The 17,649-nt window shown below is 42.4% G+C and overlaps 1 protein-coding gene and 1 long non-coding RNA gene across 3 annotated transcripts in view; one reads left to right on the forward strand and one right to left on the reverse strand.

Annotated features, from left to right (window-relative positions):
* The window catches only part of LOC108897563 (uncharacterized), a 40,075-nt gene extending 25,256 nt beyond the window's left edge, over positions 1-14,819 (reverse strand). Inside the window, exons 1-2 of the long non-coding RNA XR_001963316.2 lie at positions 14,729-14,819; positions 14,086-14,201 (exon numbers count right to left, since the gene is read on the reverse strand). This is a non-coding gene — a long non-coding RNA (uncharacterized LOC108897563). The remainder of the gene's footprint in view (positions 1-14,085; positions 14,202-14,728) is intronic.
* usp44 (ubiquitin specific peptidase 44) lies at positions 7,460-17,175 on the forward strand. 2 transcript variants are annotated; one of them, XM_018697255.2, is made up of 7 exons: positions 7,460-7,569; positions 8,078-8,193; positions 9,777-11,489; positions 12,578-12,776; positions 14,099-14,207; positions 14,761-15,011; positions 15,368-17,175. In XM_018697255.2, the coding sequence occupies exons 3-7, from the start codon at positions 9,936-9,938 to the stop codon at positions 15,490-15,492; spliced, it is 2,238 nt and encodes a 745-aa protein (XP_018552771.1). In that variant the 5' UTR covers positions 7,460-7,569; positions 8,078-8,193; positions 9,777-9,935; the 3' UTR covers positions 15,493-17,175. The 2 variants fall into 2 exon arrangements, with proteins under 2 accessions (XP_018552771.1, XP_018552770.1); XM_018697254.2 differs by lacking the exon at positions 8,078-8,193 and having other exon boundaries at positions 7,461-7,569.
* The last annotated feature ends 474 nt before the right edge of the window (positions 17,176-17,649 follow it).

The raw sequence follows: 17,649 nt of genomic DNA on the forward strand, positions 1-17,649 counted from the left end.
AGTAAGCTAGGTATCCAGACATGAAATAAGCAGGAACAAAACAATAGTCTGATTTTAAAATTTTGTCATTCTGTAGGTACTAATTGTAGCTAACTATGTTTAATCTGCAATACAAGATTATTTACACAAGGACTTTTGCCCTTGGACATGATACTAACATTAGCCTCAGTCTTTTAGCAAGACATTATGTATTTAGCCATCAATTGCATAGTTAAGACAGTTTTGCACAGTTCTGATTTTAAAAACATTTGCCCAGAGTCAGAGGTTTCAACCAACTCATGGAGCCAATGTTGTTTGTGAATTTCATTTTATTTAATATTAATTTTGGAGTTAACATTATTTAGTCTGCTGGCTGCAGTTGATAAAATCTCAGAATTTCAGCTGACAAAATTAACAGCACCAGCTGGAGATGAGAAGCTGCTTTTGACAACCTCTGTCTGAAATGAAGAATTATAGAGAGTCGCTCTTATTGTTAGTAAACTGCAAATGTGTCACAAATGTGATCCATGGGAATGAAACAAACATATGATCTAGGCACACAGAGATGTTGCCACAATCATACAGGTTGTAAATAAACCAGAATTAAAACCAGATTATCATTTAATACCAGGGAGTTTGTTTACAACCTGCATGATCGTCTGACTGACTGAGTTTCTTGCGCTGTCTGACTGCTTTTTAGTGACTATCCCAGATCTCAGCAATTGAATTGGCGAGTACAATCGTATTATTTCTGACTGACGTACAAAACCATGAAAATAATACCAAAGTTGTAATAAACAAGACTTATCCTTTAATAGCTTGCTATCTTTCCTTGACATTGAAACCTTGTCGCAGAGCAGACACACTCACATAAACACCAACTCTCAACAACAGCTGATATAACCGTCCAGGCCTTGAAATACTTTGCATAAATTGGACAAAAATATCCTTATCACCCTGCTCTCTTTCTCATACACACACCTCCCATTCCTCTCTGTGTGTCCCTTCAGATTAAGTCATCCATCACTCTCCTTCCCAAAACACTCTCCCCTACATTCACACAGCGCCACAGAATGTAGACCATAACAGAGAGGCCAGGGCGAGCGCACACACTCTGTTTGGGTTTAGGCAGAGTGCGTGTTTTCCACCTCCTCCTCGCCGGCTCGCTGTGACGTGGTTGGCCGAGAGGTGTGGACACATTCCTGGCGCATCGAGCGGTGCTCCGCGGCAGTCCAGGTCAGAGGTTGCTCACCTATCTGCCGGCCTCACCTAACTGAGGAGAGGTGAGCGGGAGTGGATGTTTTCTCACAGCCGAGGCCGGATAGCCTCTTGTACCCACGTTTCCTCATTCATGGCCCATTCACAGATTTGTGGCACAGGGGTCACAGCTCCACCTCATTTCTGCCAAGCCGTTTCCAGACAGCAGGGGAAAGGGTGAACGAGTGCAAATGGGAAGAGGAATGTGACTGGAAGGAATGCTTCAGTGGCCAGGGGAGGAAAGTAACTAAATACATTTACTCAAGTATTGTACTTGTATTCAGCTTGAATATGTCATGCTACTTCAATCAATTCAGTGGTTCCCAAACTCTTATAAAAAAGCAGTGTCTAGTTGGACCTCCTTGTCATATTTAAGATGTTTAAACCCAAAACCCAAATTTCAAGAAAATCAGCAAAAGAAAATGGATGATGTAGGATTATGCAAAAAGTGCTGAACTGACTTGCACCAAACTTGATAAAGGGATGGAGCATGAGCCAGGGAAGAACCCATTAAATTTTGGTGCAGACTTGGTCAAAGGGGCAGAGTGAGAGACAGATAAATCATATATGTTATCAGGCTACTTCCTTTTTCCTTTTATTTTTCTATTATAAGAGCTAGACAGATGTGTATAGGATTTTTTGGTCTTGGCAGAGATATGTGCTCTACTGAATGGGATTCAGGTTTAATCTTCTGCATCCAATTTTATGCACACACTGAAAATGTGCCTGGATGGAAACACTCTTTCTGAATCATTGGGGCCAAATTATCAAATATTTCACAAAAACCCCACAAAGATTAGAAAAAAAGAAAATACATTTGTGTAGCTGAGCTTTATTTTTCTTCTTTCCTGCCTCATTAATCATCCAACAATCCCTCATTTTTTCTTATGACCCACTGTAGGTGGCCCTACCCCTGGGCTGGGAACCAGTGAATTAATTAACTATATAGAGAGTAACTCCACCTCGAGTAGCTACAACAGCAAAATGCTGCTTACACATCAATGCATCAGTAGAGTGGGTATGAGCAGTAGGTAGAATTTTAAATGGACCTTTACTGTGGATCAGTGGAATACATTTACCTCCAGGGTGGGTGGGGATGGAGGTGTTTAATGTGGTGGGAAATGGCCTCAAAGTGTAGATGCAACGTGGAGCCACAAATACAAACACATGCACTGCTGCAGTTGAACCACTGACCTATGGACCTCCTGTCTCTCTCTCTCTCTCTCTCACTCCCTCTCTCTCCCTCTTGCTCACTCGCTCATTGTCCTCAGATTGACTGGCCATTCTCAGCCTGTGATGGAGATGTCCTGTGGGGGGTTGTATGGTGTGGGAAACTAGTTGATGAATGAGTGTTTGGCATGCTTGCACAGATGCATAGTTTGCTCCAGTATAGTCTATGTGTGTGTATTATTGTAGTAATGGCGAATGCATGCATGTGTGTATATGAGTGTGTGTGCGTGCCTGTATGAACACAATGCTCCACTTGTGTTGCTATAGAATAGAGTTATGGCCTTTGTCCTATCAGCATTCTTGTGTTGCTATTGGCCCCGGAGCGCATGGCAGCTCCTGCAGGCTCAGGGACAATAACTCCCCCACCCTCCCCTCCTCTTGCTGGGAGTCACAATGCCCCTCTTCGGCAGCACCCATCACCCTGAGACAGACACTCCGAAACTGGTTTGCTACTAGTGTCACACAGGAACCAGCACCCAGAGGTCCTGGACTGGGCTGCAGTCTGGTAGTGCCATTAAAACCTGCATAAAGTCCACTTAGTAAGAACTAGACTTGACCTTATGAACAGCTCCTGAGGAGGGAAATGAAGGCAGAAAATATACTTCTTTGCAGTACAGTGAGAGGAAGCGTGCACTGGATAAGTGAGTCATGTGGTCAGTGTTATCCCATCAGCTGTGATTCACTTACAGAGGAAATGAGAAGATTGAGACATAGGAGGCCAGAATGAAACTCCTTCACTGGAGTCCTTCAGCTTCCTAACATCCAGCTCTGTCCTCAGACGCTATCCATGCTCTTTGGTTTTACTTTAATTGCACATGAAAACACGCATACAGACACACACACACGTGCATGCAGACACGCATCAGGAATGTTTTTCTACCTGAGGAGCATCAGAGCAAGCCAGAACAGGGAGGACCATGTTGACATAGCAGAGTGATTGAGACGCTACTGCTGATTATTATACAGCCATGCAAACAACGACCTGATGTCATCGGGTCATTATGAACGAACCCACACATCAATGAGACAACAGACAGTTTGGCTGAACAAAAACAGTCTCACGACAAGTCGAGACACTCTTTAAGAAACAGATTTAAACATCAGAAGCTGTCAAGTATCCAACGTTAACATTCAGCCGAGCCCCAGCAGAGCAGGGCAGGCTGAAAAATCTTAAAGAGGAGAAATTGCAGGAGATGTGTTTGTTTACAGGCTGTAAAGCATTTCCTCTGGCTGCACCAGCACCTGTGTTTTCACCCGCCACAAAACCAACACCGTATCCAGCTGCGTTAACACCACCGTGAAACCACCGGAATGGCTTCCTTTCACTGAAATTATCAACCTCTTTTCAGTGGCAAAGCTGCATGTTTCTTATGTGTGAGTTTAGGAATTTCTATCCATGTAAGACCTGGGTTTTCCTCTCTTCAGAATAAAACTCTTCCTCACTTGAGGATTTTGTTACGATTATGTGTAATTTTTTTTTTCAGTATCTCATGAGTAAACACGTCCATCTTTGTAATCAGATACCACTGTTGTTGCATTTATGTGTCTTGTTCAGTCATGAAAAAATGTATTAAAACAAACCATTGTTGCTGCTGCCCTAAACATAACATTGGGTGCCAGGAGATGTACCAGACGTCACATGTTTAAACCAGCAAATGTTAAAGGAATAGCTCAACATTCTGTGTATCTGCTATCTTGTAAGAGTAATATGAGAGGATGGATACCACTCACATTTCTATATGGTGAATATAAAGCTGCAAAGGTAACACAATCCACTTCTCAATACCTTCAAGGCTCTACTGAAGTTAGTATTCTAACTGGCTAGCCAACCAGCTAGCCCTGTTCTGATAGTGACTCACTGTAGTGTCCAGACTGCCCTGAAGTATCACTGCTCAGAGGGCATATTATATCCTCTGCTGGTGTAAATACAACAATGGCTGAAACACTTGTTATGCAACCATTACCACCACCAAACTTACAAATAGTCCCTTTGCAGCTGCATGGTTCAGAGCTGAGCAGGTAGTAGCTGTACACTAGGTTTTTACAAATGTTGATAAGAAAAGTGGCATTGAACCATACAGTAAATATGCCATAAAACCAAAACAATAAGCTAAAAGAAGCACCAACACAAGGTCAGGCTGCAAGGTTGAGATATAACTCTCTGGATAAATCCAAACAAGCAACACTCTAGGTCATTTGATTCAATCTTAAAATGAAAAGTAGTGATTAATGCAGCTTTCCTGAATCAACATGAGGTCCTCTCAAGTACAGTAACAGAAAAATGTGTGTGTTTATGAGTGAGAGAGAACGCAGATGAAAAGAGAGGGAGGGTTAGCATGTGTGGACATGAAGGAGGGAAAGGCCCGGGGACATGGAGGGAGAAAAACATTAGGGGTGATTCACAGGCATCGCATGGCACATCAACACATACCTCTTTCTCTAAGTCACACACAAATGCCCCTTAATCTCTCTCACACACGTCTCTGGTCCATTGCCATAAACACAGTCGCATAAAAACACACACCTACTACCACACTAACTCGCCATACCCCCAACACCCCCCACCCTGTTCAGTGGGGGTTTAAGGAGGCTTGTATGGATCAGTTCCCCACTAATCAGTACATGAGAGGGATTCTTCACATGCAGTCAGGGTGTGTGTGTTGAGATGAAAAGTCTTCCTTCAGGCAACAATTTCCTGAATGAAAGTCTACTCCTCCCTTTGTCCTCTTTTAGAGACATTAACCTAATGTGAAATTACTGTCATGTTTATATAGGGATTTATAATGTGTTACAATAACAACACTTCCCTGTTTCTTCTCCTGTACATACATAAATGAGACATTTTCTCATGTAACTTGCATTTAACTGTTAAATTCTTACCTATTATTGTTGATGATGTTGGAGTTGAGACTTCAATCCCCACAGCACAGTTAAGTGTTGTTTTCATATAAAAACACCAGCTTTGACTGATAAGATCTACACAGTGAGTGCCACCAGCCCCCATTAACCAGCATAAAGTGCTACACTCACATCCCACACCAGCACACAAGACTTTTAAAATACCTAGTTTCCTAAACCTCAGGGACACAGGGCAACAGACACACACACACATTTGCAATCCATAAAAATAGAAAAGAAGGGGCTTAAAGAAAAATTGCATGATCACATTACCTGAAATGGACAGCTGCAGATGGAGTGAGAAGGAGGTAGTAATAGAGGTAACTACAATTAAAATATTTCACTTAGTACTGATATAGTGATATAGTTTTGGATCCCTCAATCATTACAAAATATGAATGTAAAAGAAATGAAAAAGAATAGGTTCAAACAATGGATACAGAGGGGTATTATAACAGTGAGCCTGTTAATGCACAGGAGAAAATCCAAAGTTTTAAAGAACAAATGTGATCTTAAGATCTTGAGAGGCAAGTCAAAGATTATTTCAAGAAAAAGTTAAAACCATATTTAAAAGTGGCTGTGACTCTGTATCGCATGTAAAAACATTTTTGGTAGAGTGGTTTCAGTGTTTTGCTGAGGTTTGGTGATGAGCAGAGGAACCTCCACACTGTTTAATCTGAAAAACGTTAGAGTAAGTGAATAATCAAACATACAAATGCAAATGTGCCAAAAGTAAAAAGTAATGTGCGAGGCAGAGTCACAGTGTGGACAAAAGTGCAGAAATGGAATCATGCAAAGTAGATCAGCAGTAAATTAACAGTAATGTACTATGATAAACTGAATGAAAAGTGTAATGTGTCAACTGTGAATTAACAGTAGTTTAACAGCAGAGTACTGATGAATGTGTGTAACTGTGTATTAAAGATAAGTGGGAATGAGAACCCAACACAAAAATATTCAAAGACGTAGAATATAGATAAGGTTCAACAGACATCCTTACTTTTAAGACTAACAGTAGATTTTCATCTACGCAATTGAACAGTTTTACAGTCTCACTGGAGGCTGTGTGATGAGGAAAAATGCTGATCACACTTGCATATTGTGGGAATGTCTGAAAATGAGAAAATATTGGAGATGATGTATGAGTAGAGTTGAAAATGATATTAGGTTATTAATTACTTATCATATGGCTAGTGCTATATTTAGGTAACCTGACCTGGGATACCATGGCTCATCTCTCATCTAGTAGCAGCAACTAAGAAGGTAAATCACTGGGGTTTCTGAGGAGTATTTTCCCATTCTGTTAGACATAGGATTTACTAAATCAGCTGTTATGGATTAGATTTTTTCAACAAGTGGGTAAATACTGTAATGGTTTGTCAATTGTGTTTGTGGTAATAGAATCATTGGGGTAATGCTTGAGTGTGAATGGTGCAACACTCCCCTCTAGTGGTATTAAATTGTACTGCTTCTATTTCATTATCAGAGAAAGGCAGTGATTTTGTATGGTCCCTGTGAGTACTACACCAGTGGTGGACTGTAACTAAGTAATTTTACGCAAGGACTGTACTAGCAGCAGGATGGTGCATGTTGGGCTGTCTCAAAATAAACCACAATGCCCATGTTTATTGTAACAAAGGAACAGGAGTGCAAAGGTGAGGCTCGCTGATGTGTTTTTAATAGTCTCTGGTTATAATAGTTCTATGGTACAGAGGAATAAGATACACAAGCAGTACTTTTGATTGTTATTCATTGTTATTAGTCACTGTTGTTATTTGTTGGGTCAGTTCTTGTTAATTCTTTTTACGAGATTTATTTACAGCAAGAAAATGTAGAATATAACCAGCTTTATTCTTGTATTGGGTTAAGAGTATTTCCTCCTCCACTGTCCTACACGCAATAAACTAACTGTACTACTCGTAGTACTGCAGCTGACATGAATACTAAACACATGATAAATCACTTTAACTACAGTGAAACTACTACCGAAGTAATACTGAATACTAATAATACCAATAAGATAATAATACAAATTCTTTATTACAATGTTGTCATAATATAAATAAATATATTAATCAACCACAACAACAACAACAGCTACGTCACGTATCGAGGACGCGCTCGAGCCAACACCACGCGACAGGGACTGACAAGATGGCGATCATATTAGAAACAGAGGAGTTACTGCCGTGAAGGAGAGGCTCGGTACGGTGTTTTCTTTTTATACGGAGGTTTTCCTAACACACATGTAACAGTGTAGATGATGGCACATTCATTCTCGTTTGATCAACCCCGGCAGATTGGGTTTTTTCGGAAGCCGAGCCTGGCTCCGGGACCCGACCTCCGGCTAACGCACGAACTTGTTAGGATTATCGGTGTTAGCGTTGCTGGCTAATGCTAGCTAGCATGCTAGGCTAACGCTAGCTAGGGCTCTCTCAATTTAATAAATACAAAAAAAAATCAGTAGAGCCAGCATTGGCGGCGCTTGCTGGTGTATGCTCTACTTGTAGTTGTAAGCTAGATCAGACATTTATTTTATGTGTTTTTTACGATGTTCTATATTTTCTTTGTGTTTGATTTCAGTATTTTGTAATCGCAACTCCTTATAGCTGTATCAATTACACGTTAGCCATAGCTTGCTAACCTTAGCTGTGGAGAGGAGCTTTAAAGTTGAGCCGTTTCGACAAACCTTATCATGTGTCTCGTTTTGCAGATTTAATAAACAGCTCCACCGGCTGTGGGTGTTTTGTTGTGGCTTATTTACTCCGTTAACCTGAGGCTGTGTGGTGTACAGCCACTTGAGTCCATGCAGTCACAAGGACAAACCAGGTAAAGCGCGCTAAACTGCTGATAAAACTTTAGTGACATTACAAACTCTGGAGCAACTTTCCACAGAGCCTTCGTAGTGTTTGCTCTATTAGCCGCCGCCCTTTCTTTCATATTAAGTCTGTGGCATTGTTCCTAAAGCTGTGTGGTGATTATTGCAACTTATCATGTGGCTAATCCTTACTGAAGTTGCTGGCTAGAGTGACAGCAAAGTACCACGTTAATGTATGTTTACTGCTTATCGTGATACCACCTAAAGGTTCAGTGTTAAAGGATTTCATGCTCTATGATTCAGCAAGACGTGTGGTTAGATCAACTCAACGGGGTCTGTCTTGGATCCGTGACAACACAGAGATTTTATTTATATCACAGTGGTTGCAGCTCAATCTGATCAACACTTATTTAATAAACACGCCCACTCCCCCAATATAACTGGTAAACAAACGCCTACTTTGGCCTGATCGCTTTGAGTCCGGCTTGTTTTGCTTTCTAAACATGTCAACTGAAATGAAGGGATAATACAGCTAATATAAACAGTTCTACCTAGACATTTCTTAGGTTAGATACCTCATGTTTCCTTATTCTTGTGTCTTTCCTGTATTTCAATGTCTCCATCACTTGCCTTCTTTGTTATCTAAGCCATTTTCTATCAATTTTCTTTCCTTGAGTTCCCCTCTTTCATTATTCCGGCAAAGGTAGACCTGTACCCACACAAAAGGCGCACCACTTTACAAGCTCAGTCCCCCTTTTGTTGGATAATCTTACTTCTCTGACCTCAGTGTGGGAGGGTTGATAGGGCTCAGCCCACTCAAGGATCCCCACTTTGTCAGCTGAGGTGCACCAACCCCCAGGGATTTGAAAAGAAGCCAAAGGACACAGCGTGGAGACTTATTGTTGGTTTCGGGGTTGTGTTTAGTTGTTATTCTGTCTTTGAAAGTACAACCTCTGCAATTAAGTGTTTTTGGATAAGAAAATAACTCATCATGGCTCATTAGGAGGCAAATCCTGGAGCTTCTGTGCTGCGTATTAGCTGTCCATCACATAAGTAGAGAGAAGAAAATGTAAAATCATATCCCTGTAAAATCATCCTGGCTACTGTCACTGCTCACACCACACTTTTTTCTTTGTGAATATTTCTGAAAGAGATTTGTTGTGTTGATGTTTTCACATCCAGGTTTAACAGTCCATGTTAACTTAAACACCTTTCTGCTTTTGAGTGTAAGTGTCTGGCAACACTCAATACAGTCATGTTTATCAGCCAGTTATTTTACTGTCGGCCCATGTTACTGTTGCGAAATACTGAAGCTTGCTTTCCAACTGGCAGTTTGCCACAGTTTGTGTGTGTAGCTATGGCCTCATAAAACAGAGTCATTGGAGGTCAGATGTGGTGACTTTGAGATAATAATTTTATTGTGTGGTTTGATATGTCTCAAGAAAAAGAACAGGATGTCGTTATGATATAAAAAACACAGAATGTGCTTTTCTTCAAGTTTCTGTTTGGCTATGCGTTAGTTCAGTTTCCCTGTACCTGCTTTCTTATTCCATCTATTCATCTTGACTGACTAGATCTGTTCTCTCTCCTGTAGACACCACGATGCCCTGGGAGGGTCCCATTTCTCATCTCGCCATGGTCACCATGGTGATATGAAGCCAGTGTGAAACACTGACACACACACACAGACTCACACACAGACGGTCAGTTATTGACTGACACAGCCAGCCAGCTCGGCAGGCAGGAGTGTGTAATGGACAGGTGTAAGCATGTGGGGCGGCTGCGGCTGGCCCCAGACCACTCCATCCTCAACCCCCAGAAGTGGCACTGCGTCGACTGCAACACCACTGAGTCTATATGGGCCTGTCTGGGCTGTGCTCATGTGGCTTGCGGGCGCTACATCGAGGAACATGCTTTGCAACACTTTCAGCAGCAGCGCCACCCATTGGCTATGGAGGTTAATGAACTTTATGTTTTTTGTTACTTGTGTGATGACTATGTCCTGAATGATAATGCCACCGGAGACCTCAAGCTACTTCGTAGTACGCTCAGTGCCATTCAGAGCCAGCGCTATGAGGTTACCACCCGCAGTGGGCGCACCCTCCGCTCTGCCAGTGTCGCCCCTGATGCCCTCATGCCATCCGGTGCCCGTGAGCTGCAGCTGAGGGACGAGGACAGGATGTTTACTGCTCTTTGGCATCGCCGCAGGGCGCTTATGGGACGTGTCTTTCGCTTTTGGTTTGGACTGACTGAATGTGGACAGAAGAGGGAGGAGGAAGAGAGGAAGAGGGAGGAGGAGGAGGAGCAGAAAAGGGAGGCGAGGGAAAGGAGGCGGGCTCTAAAGAGGCAGCTACAGGAGGAGCTGGAGAATGCTCCTCTGAGGAAGAGTCGCCGTTTACGCCGGAAGAGCCAGAGAGTCGCAGATGCGGCAGTCACAATGCCATCTCGGAGGGCACGCAACAAGACGAAAACTCCTGTGACCCCGACTCTCACCCGCAGGCCACGGACTCAAAGCCCTGCTGCTGCTACCCCCAAAAAAGCTAGACGGACGAAAAAGGTCCAACCAACTCCCAAGGTCCAAAGCCGTTCTACCACCAAATCTAAACCCAAAACTCCCTCAGCAACCCCCCGTACTGCTCAGACACCTGTCCGCCGCAAGCAGAGTACCAAACAGGGCGGCTCACCATTTAAGCGGCGTCCCACAGTCACTCCTGGAGTGACAGGCCTGAGGAATTTAGGCAACACCTGTTATATGAACTCCATCCTGCAGGTACTGAGTCACCTGCACGTCTTCAGGGAGTGCTTCCTGCGCCTGGACTTGACCCAGGCACTGGAGCTACTGGCATCTGCCGTCCACGGCCAACTGGCAGGGAAGGCCTCGTCCCATTCCCCCCTCTCCCAGAGGAAGGGACTTCAGACCAGCTCAGGCTCTGGGGCAGGGCTAAGCGGCGGGGCATCACGGGCCCGCAGCATGGAGCTGATACAACCCAAAGAGCCCAGCTCAAAGCACATTTCTCTTTGCCATGAGCTGCACACCTTGTTCCAGGTCATGTGGTCTGGCAAGTGGGCGCTGGTATCGCCTTTTGCCATGCTCCACTCAGTGTGGCAGCTGATCCCGGCGTTCAGGGGCTACGCTCAGCAGGACGCTCAGGAGTTCCTGTGTGAGCTGCTGGACAAGGTGCAGCACGAGCTGGAGAGCACCGGCAAGCACACAACCACTGCAGGAGTCCCACAGACACAGAAACGACTCATCAAGCAGGTGCTCAGTGTGGTCAACACCATCTTTCATGGCCAGCTTCTCAGCCAGGTATGACACACACACACCTGTAATCACCTTTACTTAACAACCACTGAGTAACTTAGCAGTCATCATAAGCTTCATCTGACTCACTAATGCATGCACACATTCACCCACTCAGCTCTGCCCACACACCCACTGGCTGCACTGATCATCCAACAGCCATGATGAGGTTTGGCTGAACTGTATCACTTTAATTCATAATTCAGATCAAATTGAATTTATCACTTCAAATCCTTAAGTGGAGGTTCAGCTTCTAGCACTGACATGAATCTTAAAACCTGAGTAGATTTAAGATTTTAAGATCTGATTTCACGCTGTTGGTTGTGGTTTTATTGCCTATTTTTACAAATTCTTTCACAAACTTTTGCTTGCTGATCATTGCTCAAATCAGTTGCACCTGTGCTCTTTGTGTTTTTTCAACCTACTGACTAAAAAACATCCTTTTAGTCAGAAACCCATGTTTTTTCTTTTTTCTTGTGTGATGTCTCAGCTGTCGTGGCGTAGTCTCCAAGTGAAAGTGTAACAGTGGCCAAGAACAGGTGCCAAAGGTGTTATTGTGGTGTTATTGATCTCGTGGCTCTGCACTTACTGACACAGGATCTGGACTCATTGACACGAATCTATACAATCACAGGTTCTGCCAAAGTTCAGCATCATTACAGAGTGACTGATAGAAGAGGCCGTGGGGAGTGTGGAGTGTGAGGACAAGAGATTAGTGTCTACTTGTGGAGGCTGAGCACACACTGCGACACCTGCTCATGCTGAATAAAGGGGCTGTGTGTCTGCAAGGGTTTTAGGGTATCTCAGCCCAGTGGCTGTTAAACTACAGCACCAACTCTTGACTGTTTTTGCCCTCTGTCAATGGCAGTGACCACTATAATTGTGTGTAGTATGAAGTTTGTGATGTATATGTAAATAAAGTAAATCACCACTTTGTCTTTTTAAAGTTATGTGACCATATAAAAAGACAGGACCAAGGCAGTTACAGGACAAATACAGTATTTAGACAGACATTAGATTAAATCTACAATATACTACTACACCCATCTTTTTTGACCTGCTCATCTCGTTATTTTCCTCACTCTCGCCTACAGGTGACGTGCCTGGCGTGCGACCATCGCTCCAACACTGTGGAGCCTTTCTGGGATCTGTCTCTGGAGTTCCCTGAGCGGTATCACAGTAATAGCAGGGAGTCAGCCGCGCAGGCTTCGTGCCACTTAACGGAAATGCTGGCCAAGTTCACAGAGACTGAAGCGCTGGAGGGAAACATCTATGCCTGCGACCAGTGTAACTGTGAGTTCAATAATGTAAACACGTGCACACACACTTAACTTTGGAGGTTTATCTCTGATATTTCACGCGGATATAAACAAAAGGGACATCTGGGACTAGTATAAATCTCAAATTGTGGCGAGGTCTGTCATTTCTGTTCCTTCCCCACTTTCAGTTGTTGCATTTAGCCAGTAAAACAGGTTCTACTGCTGTTTTAATGCAAAAAAGTGATAATTATATTCTCATTGAAGTCCACTTGAAACAGCAAATAATTTGCCCAAAATGTTACTTTAAATGTTCAACTTCCTGGACACTTATTAAGCCAGCTTGGAGAGGAAAAAATTGAAGCGGACATTGAAAGAATATTGGTTTGGCCTTTCTGTCTAATTACAGGGTGTTAGAGTGAATTCACAGTGACGATAGAAAAGAGAACAAAGGGGTAGAATATCTTAAAGGTTGCTCTTGAGTGTAGCACATCATGATTGCTTGGAGGACTTGAAACAGTGTGGAAAAAAAATTGGTGTAACATCATCAAGTAAATAGCCAACTTGTTGGGTGCTGAATTAAATTATAGCCACCTCTTTTTTTATTATTGTTAAGCTTTTTACCTTTTAATGATAGAGGTATGCAGCTAATGGACTTGGCTGGAAACCTGCCTGGAAACAGTGGTCATTGCAGTTACGTGGCATGTGTCTTAAGCATTAGGCTATGCAGATGTCTCTTATTTTTAATGGTGCAGTTGTAATGCCAGACTCAAAGCAGTAAGTCATATGCACAGAGATAATGACGCATTGTCATTCATATGCGCTGAGCACGCCACATGCAGAAAGGCTGGATGATGTGGAACATGATTAGACTAAGTTATGTCCAGTAGTGTTCTGATAATCTGACTGAAATCAGTGATTAACTTGTTTAATTTAAATAAATCAGATCTGGCCAGTGAGTAATCTGGCAGCTTTTGTTGGATTTTGATCCAAAAAATGAAGGCTGCGTTAATGTGGTATGTGTCTGGATAATCAACCAAGATAGGTGTTAATAAAGGCCGATAATATTGATTTAAAACTGTGCAAGTCATAATCTGTATATAGGGAACAGGAATAGATGTTATGTATTTTTTTCTTTTATTATTTTTCCTCTAATATACTTCAGTACAGCTTCTCAGATCTGCTGTTTCACCCTCTCAAATGTTGTGCAACATTAACATTTTCGTGTAAAATGGGAGTTTTTTCTGCTGATCTCGACAGCTTACATAGCCACTGGTCACAAAAATGCAGCAAAGCTGAGGCGACACTCGCTGTAGTGGTGTTTGTGTTGCGTGTTAAAACCTCACCTCTTGTGTGCAGCTGCTCGACGGCGGACCTCCTCCAAACCAGTTATCCTGACCGAAGCACAGAAACAGCTGATGGTCCACAAACTGCCTCAGGTCCTGCGGCTTCACCTCAAACGCTTCAGGTAAGAAGACGTTACACCAGAGTCAATTTGTCTGTCTGGCTTGTTCAATTAAATACAGCTTCTTTTTTTAATCAAAACAAAACACTGATAATAACAAACTTTGGGGAAGTTTTTATATGAAAAATGATGCTGGATCATAAAAGCCTAAATCCTACCAGCTGCCATGTGAGTAGTTGAATAAACAACATAAATTGTGTGATTAATGCTTAATGTGTTTGTTTTAGTTTAGATGAATCTGTTCTTAAAACTGCTCCCTTGTTCTCCCCTGTCAGAAAAATAGGAAATGAAACAGTCTGTTGCCAAACATTTGTGCCAAGTAGCTTTTATCATCTGAGAGATGACATGAAATGAATTTTCCATTTGGAAAAGTACAGCATAAAGACAGGCGCACAGCAGAAAATAGATTTGAAATTGAAAGACTGAAGGTAGACCACAAAAACAAACCCCACGAACTGACAAACTGTCTGAACAACAGGCTTAAACAAGGCAAAACAGTTTTTAGAAAGGTTCACGTTTCTTACCTTTCTTAATTTGCATGCTACGATGTCTTCAGGTGGTCTGGGCGGAACCACCGGGAGAAGATCGGAGTCCACGTCAGCTTTGACCAGCTTCTCAACATGGAGCCCTACTGCTGCCGGGAGCCCTCGCCCAAAGTTGTGCCCTGCTCCAGTCCCAGCAGCCCCAGCTCTCCTGGCTCACCGCGCCCCAAGCACTTCCTGTACGAACTCTCCGCCGTGGTGATGCATCATGGGAAAGGCTTCGGCTCTGGCCACTACACTGCCTACTGCTACAACACAGAAGGAGGTAAGTAAAGAACACAGCGGGATGTAACCTAGGTTGGTTTTTGGTGGCTTGTGCTTCTGTTCATTTTATGACATCCATGTCTGCTCTTGGTTTGTCATCTGAACTGCAGTGTTTTTGGCAGCTGACTCTCAGGCTACAGAAGTACTACAGCAACAGAGACTGAGTTATCTTTATTTTTAGTCCCTAATCGGGGTCAAGCTCCAGGGACAGTGGTACCTACTATTCTTATAATTCAGAGCAACAGAAGCTCGTTATGATTAAACTAGTTTACTAGTCCAGTTATTGAGGATTCCCCTTCATTGATTGATACTGACTTGCTTCAAATTGAATACTTTTTTCCTCCACCTCTCCCACAGGCTTCTGGGTTCACTGTAATGACTCTAAGCTGAATGTGTGTTCAGTGGAGGAGGTGTGCCGAGCTCAGGCCTACATCCTCTTCTACACACAGCGAGTAACTCAGGACAAAGACCGGCCGCTATAGGACCACAATCCCCACCCACCACCCCTTCTCCTCCTCCTCCTCCTCCTCCTCCTCCTCCTCCTCCTCCTCCGCTGCAGCCTGACCACTCAGCGAGACGATATCAGCACAGCCCCACTTATCGCTCTTTCTCTCTTCCCTCTCTGTCTTTGGGCATTTTATATCCTGGGAGGATGGGTCTTTTTAAGTCTATTTTTCTAAATAAGGAAAAGAAAACAGAGAGAAAGGACTCCTTTTTAAAACCTGGTTCTGCTTTGTGAACTTCTTGTATATGGTGTTTATATGTAGGTATTTTCTGAAAAAATGGTGATGTTTGTGTTTTGTGTACAGTTGTATTTTTTATTATAAAGAAGAGTATCAGCCAAGATGTGTCTCAGTAGCAGCCAACAGACTCTGGCTGGGCATGACTACATACATACAAGTGTCCTCTACAGGTCATACAGGTGTATTCACGTGTCTGCCTACCTGCGTTGGTGGCTTGTTGATTGTAAATGCTGTTCGTTTGTTTAAATCAACTGAAATGTTTCTCAGTCACTTTAGATAGTCAACACAGAACTGGATGTAGGGTTGTACAATGTTATTCACTCACAAGAAATGGCCTCCCTGTGTTCTAGACAGGAAAGTTTTGATAGATGTAAACAGAGTGACTGTATTTAACCAGTTTCCTGCCAGAAATGCACTAATTACTGCAGAACAGATTGTCAGCATTGTTTTTTACTCAGACTCAGTGTTGGTACGTAGTTAAAGATCTGTACACAAGCAGGACAGGAAGTTTATTTTTCACTCTGAAGTACTCCTGGGTCTGTCAGGAAAAAAAATGGCAGACCTGAAGCCAAAGCCTTGGGGGGAATGTTTGGAAAAACCTCTCAGCATTTCCAAAACGGTTCAGCGTTTTTTTTTTTTTTCCTCCTTCCTTTTAAGACTGATTGGGGGGGGGGGGGGGGGGGAGTTTCCAAAGGGATAATTTTTTGGCTAAATGCTGCCACCTTTCTACTCCAGAATGTAATTGTCTTCAGAGTTAGAAATATCCCCAACCAGATGATACTAGTGTACTATAAAGTGCCCTTTTGTTGAAAAAAAACAACAACATATATTTTTATTGTTCATATCAATTCAGCAAAGTGGAATCTGCACAGCTGCAGCCCCACACAAACCAGCATTTAGATTATGAATGTATTTTTTTACAGTCCTTCTCAGAGGTTTTAGAAAAGAGGCCACTGACTGTTTTAAAGTTTTATACGTACAACCGCTAATTGTTCAACACCACCAGCAGTTATGACAGATTTCACTGTTCACCAGTAAGTAGGTGTGTGTACTGTATGCGTGCAAATTGTATTATTTACCATCTGTTTGGTAAAATATCCAGACTTAACAGGATTTCTGCAGTGTATACAGATTGTGATATTTATCTCCATACTGGAGAAAATTGTACAAAAAGAAAAAAAAAAAAAATCTCCACCTCAATCATGTTCTCTCTGGATTTATCCATGTGAGGGAAATTCAAAGCACACTTCATATTGTTTTTCATTCATTCTTGTGACACATTGTTTGTTGGCATTTTTGGTTACTACTCCATGGATGTGTGTGTAAATTTATGGAAGTTATACTATGCAAATTGTTACCTCAATTTTTTTCTAGAGAAAATTACCTCAATAAATGAGAATATTTTTTCATTTTTCTACAAAAGATGCCAGTGTCAAGCCTTTTCTCATTTTGCATAGGAAGCTAGTTGTGTAATTTGTGTTTATATTATCCCAAAAACTCAAATTGTGCTGCACAGGACTCCCTACGGATTGAGACAGCAACAATTTTAATAGGAGAAACGAGTTTAAACCTCAAGGAAGGCAAAGTTGTAAACTCAAAGCTAAACTCACCTCTCACCTCTCTTTCTTGCTTTGTATACCCAACGGTCCAAGATCCGAAGTTAGCCTATTATAGTAAAAGTAATACAAACATCAGTCAATAATAACATTTGAGTAGCTGTAAACAGTATTTTCAGTTGCCATTTACCTAAATTATTACTTAAATGAATAGCCTGACTTCTGGGGAAATACTTTTACTCACTTTCTTGTCCAATTCGATGAGAAGACTGACCATTTCCAAATCTGTCCGTTAAATATTAAGCTAATTAGCTAAGCTAGCAAGCGGTTGGCTACCGTA

The sequence above is a fragment of the Lates calcarifer genome, linkage group LG18 (assembly GCF_001640805.2).
Source record: "Lates calcarifer isolate ASB-BC8 linkage group LG18, TLL_Latcal_v3, whole genome shotgun sequence".
NCBI lineage: Eukaryota > Metazoa > Chordata > Actinopteri > Centropomidae > Lates > Lates calcarifer.